Source organism: Bubalus kerabau, chromosome 4 (assembly GCF_029407905.1).
Source record: "Bubalus kerabau isolate K-KA32 ecotype Philippines breed swamp buffalo chromosome 4, PCC_UOA_SB_1v2, whole genome shotgun sequence".
Lineage (NCBI taxonomy): Eukaryota > Metazoa > Chordata > Mammalia > Artiodactyla > Bovidae > Bubalus > Bubalus kerabau.
This window is the reverse complement of record NC_073627.1, coordinates 37,827,510-37,841,474: the sequence shown is the minus strand read 5'-3', so window position 1 is coordinate 37,841,474 and position 13,965 is coordinate 37,827,510. Positions and strand designations below refer to the sequence as shown.

The 13,965-nt window shown below is 50.6% G+C and overlaps 1 protein-coding gene across 13 annotated transcripts in view; it reads right to left on the bottom strand.

The window, feature by feature from the left end:
• MINK1 (misshapen like kinase 1) overlaps positions 1-13,965 on the bottom strand; it is a 47,132-nt gene that overhangs the window by 13,710 nt on the left and 19,457 nt on the right. For all 13 annotated transcript variants that reach the window (XR_008713101.1, XM_055576755.1, XM_055576756.1 and 10 more), the window contains exons 2-4: positions 2,957-3,022; positions 1,249-1,305; positions 1,025-1,150 (exon numbers count right to left, since the gene is read on the bottom strand). Coding sequence is in view for 12 of the 13 variants with exons in the window: in XM_055576755.1 (XP_055432730.1) it covers positions 1,025-1,150; positions 1,249-1,305; positions 2,957-3,022 (249 nt within the window). In the remaining variant the exon portion in view is untranslated. The remainder of the gene's footprint in view (positions 1-1,024; positions 1,151-1,248; positions 1,306-2,956; positions 3,023-13,965) is intronic.

Below are 13,965 nucleotides of genomic sequence, written 5' to 3'. Positions count from 1 at the left end.
CTAGGGACTCAGAACAGAGGCCAAACAAATCCTGAGGGACCAGTATGCCCGTCCTAATGTTTTCAGTGTATGTTTCCCACCTCCAGGGACCCAAAGCAGAGGCCAAACAAATCTCGGGGCATCAGTACGCCCGTCCAAATGTTTTCACTGTATGTTTCCTACAAGCTGCATCCAATGCAAAAAAAAAAAAAGGCCGCCTGAGGTACCTGTATTTACATGCGCCAAAGAGGTAATTTGCACATCTGGGGCGCCCCTCCCATAGCTGGAGGGGAGGATGGGGTCCACAAGGGGGCGCCGGGTCACTAGCGCTCAGCTTCTAGCCCTTAATAATCTCCCACTACACACAGCTGGTTGCCTTTCTCTATGTGTGTCTCTCCCCACCCAAAAAAGACTAAGTGCCTTGGAGGCAGGGACCACAACTCACGATTATCTGTGCAGGGTACACAGAGGGCGCTCAGTAAGTGCTTGTCTAGCGACTGAGCAACTTCACTTTCACTTTCTTGTATTGGAGAAGGAATTGGCAACCCACTCCAGTGTTCTTGCCTGGAGAATCCCAGGGACAGGGGAGCCTGGTGGGCTGCCATCTATGGGGTCGCACAGAGTCGGACACAATTGACGCGACTTAGCAGCAGCAACTGCTGGGAGGGAGACCTGGTCTGAGGCCCAGTCCCCCAGCCATGGCTATGTTCCCTGCTGCCCTCTCCTCCAGGCTGGGCTGAGCCCCAGAAAGGGTGAGGCCGGGGAATTAGTGGGCAACAGTGCCCAAGCCGGGAAAGGCGATGACTCTTAGGAATGTTCCGAGCCTGGAGGGAATTTGGGGGAGGCCCCAAAGAGCTAAGCGAGCTGTGGCCGAGTAATTGGAGAGTAATCATCCTGAGAGGCTTGTGCGCTGCTGGGAGGGGCCCAAGTCTTGCCACCACCACCCGCACAGATTAGATGTGCTGCTTTGCTGCTTTCCCAGGACCTGTGCTCAGAGGCAGGAGAACAGACGCACTAACTGGGGCAGGTGAGGGGCGCTCCTCACCCAGAGCTGGTCGTCGTTCCCTGGGGGGCTCTTCTTGATGAAGGCCCCATAGTAGGTGGCGATGTTGCGGTGGTGAGAGTATTTTTTCAACATGTTTATCTCCTGTTTGATCTCTTCCTCCTCATCCTACGTGAATAGGGAGAGGTGAACCCTGAGAGTCCCCCCCCACCAGCAAGCCCCCTTCTCAACACTCCGACCCTCCCCCTGCCCTATACACGCCTTACCTCCGTAACGTCCATGACTTTGATGGCAGCCAGCTGCCCAGTCTTGACATGCCGACCCTGCAGGACGGAGAGCCAGGCATGGGTGGGGGGTCAGGTCTGCACTTGGGAGGGGCTTAATTCTGGGAGAGCCCACAATTTTTGGCTGCTTTCTTTCTTAGAAAATGCCCCTGGCTAGACACCTCAGTTTATGAGTCGGCTGTAGGAAAATCACCGCGCCTGGATTCCAAGTGCTAAGCTGGATAAAGACGAAGGGTCTCCTCTCCTGAAACACTCAAGAGGGATGAGGGAGAGACACTTGTGTTTTGTCCCAGCCTCTCTGGCTTAGACAGCCTTGTCTGAAAGTTAGAGCAGCGAGTGAGGGCTCCCTCTCCATCCTCAGATGGAGCAGCATGGAGCTGGGAGAGGTGGCTGGGGGAGGAGGGCTTTGCCTCTCCAGCATCTTCTATGCATGACAGACTGCCTGGGTCCTCTCCTGATTCACCTCTCTGGACAGGGGGCCTTTCCCAGAATCACCCCCACCCCCAGCCACATACACAGGGCTTTTTATTACTGTTAACAGGAGAGAGTAGACAGGGCTGAGATTTTAGGGAACTTGGGAGAAACACGGGAGGGCTGACTGCTGTGTGGATACCCCACCACCAGTGTGAATGGGAAGAAACTTCTTCTAGAGCGTGTCCCTGCCATTCCCCTTCTGCCCCACCTCATCCTTCCAAAATTCCTAGCAGGAGTCATCTCAGGCTCCAGTAGGAAAGTCCAAGGCTTCCTGGGGAGGAGAAAGGTGTGTGTGTGGGGGGGACTGCCAGCCCAGCGATTGTTTTTATCCCCAGCAGTTTTTCACGACCCCTAAGCCCAGAGAAGCAGAACATAGAGCTGCAATTTCCATGGCAACAACTAGGCAAGAGATGGGGTGATTGGGGTGGGGGTGCACCTGCTTTCCAAAGCTTATAGAGAAGAAGGGTAAGAGGTGGGTAGTCCCAGTGACCCAGGAAACCCTGGCCCCTGAGACACAGGAGGCTCGTGAAGAGGCTGAGTGCCATATCTAGAGCTGAAGCAGCCAGGCGTGTGCCTGGGGGCAGCATCCACCTTGAGTACCTCTCTGCTGTGGCTGCCTCCCCCGTGGAGTGTGACCGGTGGTTAGACCACGTGAAGGGCTAGACTGGCCAGACCAAAAGCCACAGTCCGTGGTCGAGGAAATGCCACTGCTGTGGAGGCAGGGGAGGGAGGCAGCCTCAAAAGCAGAAGGCCTGAGCTCCGGTCCCAGTCCTGCTGCAGGCCGGTCAGGGGGGCTCAAGAAAGTGGGTTCCCCTCTGCTGAGGGTGTCCCCTTTAGGTCCCACCGACCCCGAGTCCTAGGTCTCCTGTGGACTCAGGAGAAGCCAAACCTGCACTTCTGAGCTCAGTCACACATGTCCCCATACCCTTCCCATTGCCCTGAGTGTCCCCGTTCTTCACCCCACCCAGCTCCAGACTGTTCCTGCCACACCCAGGGCTGGTTCTAAGCTCAGAGGTAGAGGCCAGCAAAAACACCCACGTCTCGCTGCTTCCTTTCCTCCTGACTTTACCCCTTTCCTCTCCCTCCCTGGGCCCCCTCCTTTCCCAGGGCCCCCAGCCCCTGTAATTCCTCCAGCCCCTGTCAAATCTCCAGACCACAGCCCACTCCAGAGAGGCCCATGGGAGAGGGCCCCCTCCCGCCACACCCAGAGCCTCACCTTGTACACCTGTCCGTAGGTGCCATTGCCGACCACCTCTACCAGCTCGAAGATGCCTGCAGGGTCCTGAGGGGGCAGGGGGAAAGAAAGAATGAGGTATCAGCACTTCAGAACAGAAACACGAGCTAGAGGCCTCGGGGAAGGCTGTTCAACCAGGAGTGGAGAATGAGTGTGTTAATGGAGCTGCTAGGGGGCTGATGGAGAGCTGCCCTTTTCCGGGACTGGGTCAGAGTTCATGTTTGGGGAGGGTAAAGCCAGAAGAAGGGGAGAGAAAACAGGAGGCAGAGCCCCACTGGCTATTTAGACAGGCTGCTGCTTTCAGACTCAGTGACGACCTCTGAGAGCCTGTGGCCTCATCCACACGGGGGGACACCTAAGTACCCACCTCTGGGCTGGTGGCAACTTCAAATGGGGCAACGCCCACAAAATGCTTATTAGGTCGGTGAGGAAAGCTAGGAGGAGCTGGAGTACGCGAGCCACCTTCTCCCCTTTCCCAGTCCTGAGCCCAGGGCTCCCAGCATTTGGTAGGGTAGAGGTATCTGGAGCAGGATGGGGGATGCAGAGCAGGGAGAGGTGGTGTGAAGGGAGAACTTTCAGTTCCCCTTGTTTGGAGCCAAGTGGAACCAGGAGAGGAGGGGCGAGGGCCCGCAGGGCTCAGACAAACGCCTCCAAAGAGGCTCATGGCCTGCTGGGCTGAGCAGCGCAGCTGCAGGGAGGCCACCGGCACCCTCTGGGCAGGGCTCCTTTCTGAGAGAGAGGGATTGGGAGGTGGGGTTGCAAGCCAGGGGCGCCTGGGGTCACAGGCAGGCTCTCCCCAACCTGCAGGATGGAGGGGAGGCACATGCCCTCAGGAAACAAACTCCCCAGCCAACACCTGTGCCTCGTTGCCCACAATCCTCAAAGTATATCATATAAAGCTCCTTTCTCTCTGGTTTTGAAATCCAAGATAGGATTTCCGTAAAAACAACCAAAGAAACTCCCAAAACCAAACAAACCAAAAGAACGCCTCCTCCTTCACCCACTGCAGCCAGGGGACGTGGAAGGTAACCTGGATGGGCTGGAGACCAGGGAGACCCCCGCCTCAGGAACGTCCTGGGAGGACTGGAAATGTGGCCCGGTTCCCGGACATCCTCGTCAGAGCTCGTGCCTCCACACGCCATAACTATGCACCGACTTGTCTGTAAATCCCGGAAGGAAGGGACTGAATCCTCCCTGCTTACTTGCCTGTCCAGTACCTAGCTCCGGGCTTTGCAAGCAGCAGCCTGAAAGAACATTCCAGAACTGGCCAGGTTTGCGGGAGCCTTGACAGAAGCTGCAGAGAGACTCCTTCCACCTGCTCTGAAGGGGCCTGAGCTGGCCAGACCAAGAATTTCCTGGTTCTATGTTCAACTGCTGCTGCTAAGTCGCTTCAGTCGTGTCCGACTCTGTGCAACCCCATAGACGGCAGCCCACAAGGCTCCCCCGTCCCTGGGACTCTCCAGGCAAGAACACTGGAGTGGGTTGCCATTTCCTTCTCCAATGCATGGAAGTGAAAAGTGAAGTCGCTCAGTCGCTCAGTCGCGTCCGACTCTTAGCAACCCCATGGACTGCAGCCTACCAGGCTCCTCCATCCATGGGATTTTCCAGGCTAGAGTACTGGAGTGGGGTGCCATCGCCTTCTCCCTGTGTTCGATTACTTAGCTCCAACTTGTTACTAAATAAAACAAAACAAAACCCTTGAAAAGGTCTAAAAATCAGCAGGCCCCACAGGAAAGGGAGAGGGGCTGACAAGAGGTCTGCTTGAACCTGAGAGCTGCAAGGGACCTAGAAGAAGTTATCTTATCCACCTGCGAGTCTAGACTACAGAGGCTTGAAGGGAACTCACTTCCCTAAAAAATCTCTTCCAGAGAATGGCCTTATCCATCCTGGGGCCTCTAAACTCTTAACCATTGGGAAGTCCTTTCTTGCATTTTAATTCTTTCTGAAATGGATGGAGACAGGAGAAAGAACGCATGGACTTGATTTTCTGATGTTCCTAATCTAAGAGGGGGATAAGAGCGGCCTGGCAGAGTCACAATGACACAGCATCATCACCTCGGATCAACACAAACAGAGGTTGTAACCTGAGCTCCCAGCCTGCCTCCTTAGGCTCCTGTTCAGGAGGCACCAAGGGATGAAAAGGACAGCCTGTGAGGTCAGACACTCACTTTCAGACATGGATTTAATGGTCTCAAGCCTGTTTCCTGACCCCCAGCCAGGCTGACCACACTTACTTGAAAGGGTTATTCTGAGAATTAAGTTGATTGTACGTGTGACACAGGAGTCCTGGTCCGAAACATCCTCTGGGGAACATGCTCCACGGAGGCCTGGCCCCACTCTGCTCAACAACAGCACCACCCTCACCCAAGCCCCACCTTGGCAGCATCCTCTCCCCAGTTCCTTCTCCTTTCAAGATGCCTGTGTGTTTCCTCCTCTCCATTCCCGAAGCTGCTACTCCAGGCCCATCCCTCCACCCCCTCCCTCCTGGAGCGCCTGCCTCGCCACCCTGCCTTCTGCTGCTGCCTTCTGCTTCACCCTGCCTTCCTGAGTTTGCTCCTCTGCCCAGAAGGGAGTCCAAACACCTCAGCCAGATACTTAAAGTTGCCCCATCATCAGACAACCACTAAATACTGCCTGAGTGTCTACATTGGCCCTGCCCTGGGCCCTAATCTGGGGAGATCTGCCAGGTGACTTTGTCTTCTTCCATTTATCCATTAAATATTTATCTGACTATGTGACAAGTTCTCAGTGAGGCACAATGGGGATCTCAACCGTGCTGTATGAGAACCACGGACAGCCCCTCAAGGGCCATGTGATTTTCCAGATAGGCCAAGCACCCCAGCGTGGGCACGTGGACACCCGGTGGTCATGCGCCATGAGAGCAATGGAAGGCACTCCAGTCTGGAGTAGAGGAAAGAGCGCTGGAGAGTGATTTCTAGGGGGACATAGCTATGTGTCCCTGAGCAAGTATTTAACTGTCCAGGGCCTGTCTTCCTCACACAGCTAAGAGGAAGCTGGACTGGGTAATAAGCCAGCTCTGCGGTTTCAGGGGACAGAATTTGCCTCAGGGTGGGAATCTCAGGCAGGCTCCCTGGAAGAGGTAGTGTCTGAGTGGTGACAAGAACTGAAGAGCAGGGAAGCCCAGGCCCTGCTGAGGGACAGCAGCTTGGGTTTGGATGTTAAGTTTGAGATGTCTGGGGATGCACAGAAGTCAATGTCTACCAGGCAGCTAGAAACAAGGGTCTGAGGGGAAAGATTTAAAGACCGTTTGTGAGTGTGGGAAATGGTGTTCAGGGTGGGTGCACAGGGAATGAGGACTAGAAGGGCCAAGGCCAGCCCCTAAGGAAGGGCCACGTGCTGCACACGGGCGAGCAAAGGAACAGACACCAGAGGGGAGGTGGTCAGAGGGGACTGAGAAAAGTGTCACTGGCCTTAGCGCCAAGGGCCCCACTGGGCATCCCCGTGCAGACCATAGTGGTGAGAGCAGATGGCGGGGGCTGGGGGGAGGTGGGGTGATGAGGAAGTGAAGGCTCTGGGGGCAGCACCCTTGCTGGAGAAGTCCGACTTGGAGAGGAAGGGGAAAAGCAGATGACGGCTAGAGGAGGGAGCAAAGGCAGACAAGAGGGTTTTCAAAATAGGGAAGATCTCAAATACTTAAGGGAAGAAGACTAAAAAGTGACTGCTGATGCCTGATAACTTGCTGTTTAATGATATATATGGGTGCATATGTATCTATTTGTATGTAAACTGCATCAGTGGATTACAGCACTGATCAAATACAACAGGGCCATACTCAAGGATTCAGAATGCCCAGAAATATATAATACACAGTTCAAATATGATTTAATGCATTGATCTGGCTTCAGATGTGGGCCCTTCATGTATCTGCCTGTCTGCATGCATGGCCACCCTCTTCGATGGTGATCTAGAAGGGGCATCCCCAAAGGGAAATGCTCTGCTCCTGGGAACCCACCAGGCGGTTCTGGCCTGCCCGTCTGCACAAGGGCATAGCTCTGGAGCCTCCTCCAGCTCTTTGCCTTGGTGCTCAGACTCTGTTCTCAGCAGCCTGGTTCTTGTTCAGCCAGCTGCTGGCAGGTGGAAAGGGACGGGGTCAAGGGTACAGGTAACTAAATGAAGGAGGGTGAGAGAAGGACAGGAAGAAACAAGACGTGAAGAGTCGCTGCTCTGTCGAGATTAAAGACAAAGGAAGATGGGGGAGCTCCATGAATTCCCAGTGACTCTGACTTAGGTGATTACATCAGAGGGAAGATCATTTGCTAAGCGGGAGCCTGGGGCCTGCATAAGGCTGGAAAAGCTTGGGAACGGAAGCTAGACAGGGTGCTTTAGGATATGTGAGAATCCTAGATCCTGTTCCAGAGATTCCTATTTAGCATTGCAGGTCTGGGGTGAGGAGGGGAATCTGTATGTTTAACAGATCCCCTGGGTGATTCCAATGTGGAGGTCAGTGGCCCCTTTCGGAGAGGCTGTGCTGCTTTGGGGAGTTACTAACAGGTGAAAGGAAGCATCAGGGATCTGAAAGGAGGCACAGTGGTGGAGAGCTACTGTTCTTCTACAAGGGCGCCTCAGCACCCGCATCTGCACTGACTCAACTCATGCCCCTTTTATCTACGGCAGGGGCCAACCCCGCCAAAAGATGAGCTCTCCTGTCAGCCAAGCCAAATCCCAAGTGGTGGTGATGTTTTTTGTTTTTTTCTCCAGGAAATCACTAGCCATTCTAGCCCAGCACAAGCTATCCAACCCATGAATTTCAACCTCAACTTCACACATTGATCTTATCTATTAAACTCATTGACAAGTTCAACAAGGTTGCTGGATACAAGATCAATATATGAAAACCAACTCTTATTTCTGTATACTACAATTAATGATCCAGAAAGGAAATTCCGAAAACAATTCCACTTATAAGAGTATCAGAAAGAATAAACCAAACCAAAGAAGTGTGAGACATGTACACTGAAAACTGTAAAACACTGTTCAAAGAAATGAAAGAAGACCTATGTAAATGGAAAAACATCCTGCGTTTATGGACCAGAAGATTTAGTACTATTAAGATCCACACATTCAGTGTACTTTTATAAAAAACCCAGATGGCTTTTTTGGACAGAAATTGACAAGTTTCACCTAAAAGTCATATGAAAATGCAAAGGATCCAAGAGACAACATGTCTTTAAAAGGAAGAATGAAGTTAGAGGACTTGCACTGCTCAACTTGGAAACTTACTACAAAGCTACAGCAATCAGGACCACGTGATACTGGCACAATGGCAGACACAGATCAATAGACTGGAATTGAGAATCCAAAAATAAACTCTTCAATCTGTGGTCAATTGATTTTCAACAAAGGTACCAAGATCATTCAACATTCTTTTCAACAAACTGGATATCCATATTTAAAAGAATGAATTTGGACCCTTATGTCATACCATACACAAAAAATTAACCCCAAATTGATCATGGCTCTAAAAAGGTAAGAGCTAAAACAATAAAAAATCAAAAGACAACACAGGAGTAAGTCTTCATGATCTTGGATCAGGGAATGGTTTCTTATGTATGGTACTGAAAGCGTAAGTAACAAAAGACAAAAAAAAAAGGCAAATTGGACTTCATCAAAGCCTAGAACTGTGTGTTTCACAGAACAGCATCAAGAAAGTAAAAGGACAACCCACAGGATTGGAAAAAAACGTCTGCAAATTATATATCAGAGATAAGGGACATGTAGATAAAGGATTTATACCTGACAAGGGACTTGTATACAGAATACTAAAAAAACTTGAGAATAAAATAACTCCACAATAAAAAGACAAATAATTTTAAAATGAGCAAAGGATCTGAATAGACATTTCTCCAAAAGAGATACACAGTGGCCACTAAGCAGGTGAAAAGACACTCTGTGAGTCACTAGGGGGGAAGTAAGAATCAAAACCACAACTAGACACCACTGCACACCCACGAAGACAGCTTTAACCGAAACGACGGGCAACGACAAGCACTCAAGAGGACCCGGAGAACTCAGAACCCTCGTGCACTGCTGGTGGGAAGGCAAAATGGGGCTGCCACTCTGGAAAATGGTTTAGCAGTTTCTCAGGTACCACATGACCCAGCAATTTGACTCCTAGGTAGATACCCAATGCAACTGAAAACATACGAACACACAGAAATCTGTACATAAGATATTCACAGCAGCTTTATTCGTAACAGCCCAAAAGCACAAACAGCCCAATGTCCATCACTTGATGAATGAACATGATGTATCTATTTATGGATATTCCAATAATGGAATATTCTTTGGCAACAAAAAGGTATGAAGTAATAATAATACATGCTACAGCAACGGATGAACCTTGAACACATTACACTAAATGAAAGAAGGCAGTAAAAAAAAAAAAAAACTTCACATATTTACAGCTCCATAAAATTTATGTTTAACGTCTGTAATAGGCAAATCCTTAGAGACAGAAAGCAGATCGATTAGTCCTCCTCCAGGGGCTGGGAGGAAGGAATTATAGTGACTGCTAATGGGTACTGGGTTTTATTTGGGGCTGAAGAAAACGTTCTGAAATTAGACAGTGGTGATAGCAAGTCTGTAAATACACCAAAAACCACTTTAAAATTCTGTGAAAGGTTGAATTTTGTGCTATGTGAATTACACATCAATAGAACTGTTGTTAAAAATAATAACCCTAAAGCCCCTCTCATACTACTCCATAAATTATTGCTGACAGTGAAAATTGCCACCCTAAGAAAGTTAATCTACTCACATGGAAGGGACCCCTCAAAGTGCTAATAACACATGTGAAAAAGTCCTAAGACAAACACAGACAATGATAAAATATAAGTACTTATATAATTTAGAATTAGACAACCTGGTTTCTTTTCTTGGCTCTGCTGCTAACAGGCTGTATGTTTGTGGGCAAGTCACTTAACCTCTCTGGGTTCCCTTTCAATGAGAAAACTTTCTGGTTCTGTCTTTATTTATTTTTTTTTTGGCCGTGCCATGCAGCATTAAGATCTTAGTTCCCCGACCAGAGATTGAACCCGCATGCCCTGCACTGGAAGCATGGAGTCTTAATGGCTGGACTGACAGGGAAGTCCCCATAACCATATGATTTTAAATGCTCAGGTCCACATTCCACAAAGCTGCCAACCTGATTGACTATGTATTACTTCTTTACCATGTGCCAGGAGTTGTGTTAGGCTCTGGAAGAAAGTTGAGTAAAATGGGGCAGTCCCTGCTGTAACAGTGTTCTGATGGGGAAGGCAGACACCAAACAACTCTCCAGTTCTGTGGTTGCTCTCTTGTGATCCCCCAGACTTGGGCAATCAGGCAAGGGCAACAATAAGGATGACAGATGGGGTCTAACAGCCTTCCCAGGACTCTCTGAGCAAGGATGCTCTTATCTGTCCCATCCCTGTGCCTCTTACCTTGACCACCTCATGAGACATCTCCCACATTTTCTGTCTCAGAGCTCTCTCTCATTGCCTACCCTCCCCACATCCCTGTAATAATTAAACAGCTAGCAGGTTCTCAGCGTTTTCTTTGGTCCTGGTACTGCTGAGTGCTTGAGAAGTATAATCTCATAGCAAACTGTAAGGTAGATGTTATTGGCATATTTATTTTACAGGGAAGGAATATTAGAGCAATTAAATGACATGCCCAGGGTTACACACAGCCAGGAAGCAGAGGAGCCCAGGTCTGCCCTCAAAATTCAACTTCCAGGCCTAATCAAAGTTCCTGTTGCCTAAGGGACCCTGTTTTCAACCATGTGGTTCCTTTTTTACCCCAATCGTAGCTCATGAGTCCAAAAGATGGGCTCCTGATCCAAGGGTAGCCAGCCTCAAACCAAGAGAAAAGATGAATGAGGGCAAATTTCCCTCTAGGCCATTCCAACTAAAACACAGAGGGAAGACACCAGGAAGGTACCTGGAGAGTCAGGGTGGCAGAGGTTGTTGTGAGCAGAGAGGCCGGCTGAGAACAGAACAGAGTGGAGGGCGAGGGAAGTGGGGGGACAGGGGACTAACTGGTGCTCACTGTGCCTGGTTTTACCACGACTCAGAATCACCCTACAGTTCCAGCTCCAAGGAACTGGCTGTGCTGCACGCTGTTCATGTGCTCAGACTGCAGTGAGATTCAGAAACTTCAAGTAAATCAAAATCAACATGATAGCACTACTACCAATTAATCCCACAAAACTCCACGACACTGATACTACTGTGATTCCCACTTTACACATGAGGAAACAGAGGCTTGGTGAAGGTAAATAACTTGCCCAAAGTCAAATGGCTAATGAAGTGGCAGCGCCAGCATTTGAATGCACATAGCCTGGCTCCAGAGTCTCTGCTACAACTTCTTGTATCCAGCCTCACTTGAGAGGTTCCTTGTAACTAAATAAACCGGACCATAACCTCATTATTTAACTTTTCGCACGATTATGTCTCATCTCCTGAAGTAGAAGAGTTGCTCTTTCAGGGCAGGAACCACACTCAGGTGGTACCCGGTTGCCACCTGGTATGAGAGCTCTACAGACTTGCACAGATATGGGCGCCCAAATGTTTTATTACCTGGGCAGCTCTCTGTGTCATACACAAAATCACTTTTGTTGAATCATGAGCATGTGGAGTAAGTCTGTGGCTACTTTCACTCACAAGGGTTTATGTTACTAAGCATTTCCTGAAAGTGAAAGTGCAAGTCAGTTTCTCAGTCGTGTCCACCTCTGAGACCCCGTGGACTGTAGCCCGCCAGATTCCTCTATCCATGGAATTCTCCAGACAAGAACACTGGAGGGGGTTGCCATTCCCTTCTCCAGGGGATCTTCCTGATCCAGGGACTGAACCTGGCTCTCCTGCATTGTAGGCAGGTTCTTTACCATCTGAGCCACCAGGTCTTCAGTTGGTGGAGAGGTTGTGGAAGGCAGCAAAGTGTTCGGATTAGTTACTGAAGAGTGGGGCTGTGAGACACCTGACAGACCCCCTCATCCAGGTCAAAAACTGCCAGGGAGACATCACATGGCACTGGACTTCATGCCGCATGATGTCATCTGTGATTTATAACTGTATGTGTTTGGGTATGAAGAGACAGCAGTGATGTTATCTGCAGTAACTGCAGGTAGATGTGCCTCCAGGTGCAATTCAAGGGATGGCGTTCCACATGCCACCTTTCATCCCGACCCACACGTGTGCTCACGTAGTGACATGTCGCTCACGCAGGACACTGCCCTCACACGATTCGGGCATCAGCTGGCGCTGATTCCTGTTTTTCTCACAGCACCAGGTGTGTTTCTAAGCACCCGTGAGGTGCTCAGATGCTTGCTGATTTAACCTTTAAATGCCAGCAGAGCAAGGAGGAGGTGGGTTTGGTCAAGGAGAGCTTTCTGGAAGAAGTGGATGATAAGAGCTGGAGGGGCTGGGGAGAGGGAAGAGGCACCAAGCTGGATGGATAGACAGGAGACCCCTGGGGTAGGCAGGGGGACAGCAGGAGTTGGGCCATCCCTTCAGACTCCTGTCTTCAGTTCCCCTCTCATGATTTCCCGTGTGTCAGTCTGCCCAGCTGTAGCCCAAGACTTCCTGAAGGCACTGCCTTGTGCTTCAGAGTCTCCTCGGCATTTGGCACAGGCTGTGTGCTCGATAAAAGTTAGCTAAATGAGGACTGGGCACAGGGCCCTGATCCTTCCCAAGGTGCCTACCTGCACCTTCACTGGGGGCTCTGCTCACTGCTGGGACTGGTCAGGAGAGCACTGGGCACAAACTGTCTTGGGGGCTTTCTCCCTTGCTCTGCTGATCCTCAAGAGGCTCCCTGGACTGACCTCGCCCCCACCCCCAGCTCACATCTGGAGAAAGGATAAGGGGAAGATGGTGACAGAGCTCTCACAAATAGCAAGGCAGTTACTCTGAGGCCTGGGGACCAGTACTGACTGGCATTCTCCTCTTCCTTCTCTGAAAACCAAGGAATCGTTTGGTGAAAAATGAAGGCGGTGACTATTTCCCAAGAGAAAATGCAGAAGAGCTTATGCATCCATGTTTGAGGCCTAGCTGGGATGGGGTGGCAGGCAGCAAGAACTGAAGCTCAAGGATGAAGGAGAAGTGAGGCTCGGCTGCAAGACACAGGAGGAGAGAAGGAGCGCCCCAACTGCTCCCTCACAGTTGGCGTGCAGGTGCCCAGAAATCCATAGGAGAGGTCTGGAGTCACAGGGGAATCCAGGATGAAGGGCAGGTGACAGAAAGGTAAAAGCAGGCCAGCCCCTCAGGTTTGGGGTCAACATTTCCTGAAGTGGCCCAGAGCTGGCAGGTTGACCCCTGGCCTCGGTGCTGCTCTGACCACGTGCCTCCCTGTGCTGTTGCTTCAAGATCATCCACCTCCAAGCGGGGAGTCATGTGTGTGGTATCTGCTCTGCATGGAGATGAAATCCCCAAGGGGGACAGGGGTTTCCGAAGTACTTTAATAAATGCAAACTGTTAGCGTCAATATTTGCAGCATCTTTTTAAACTGCCTGCCAAAGAGTGCCTTCTTAAACCTTGGCTCTACCTTCGAGGAGCTTATAAATCAAGACGCCAGAATGGAGAATTAACATGCTGAGAAGAGTTACATACACTGAAGTCTCAGGGATAATGCTGCTTGTGAGGCAGCTGCCGGAGAAGCAGGTAGGAGTGGCAAATCTGACCCCCACTTTTTTGCTGACCCACGAATCGGACAGAATTTTCAGAGCTGGAAGGGTCTGTCCTTGCCAGGAGATTCTAGGAGGCTGCTGGAATGGTAGAAAGAACCAGAACTCTGAAGTTTGGGGAGGGCTGAGAATCCTTGGGAAAGACACCAGGGAAGGTCTGGTCTCTCCTGCACTTCAGGCCCCGCTGTGATTATTCACTGGGATATGCCCTGGCAGGTCCTCCTGCTGCAACTGGTGTGGCTCCCTAACCTAGGCGAGGTGCCATCCCACCCACCCCTCCAAGGGGAAGCAGTGCCAGGAGGCGGGGTTGCCC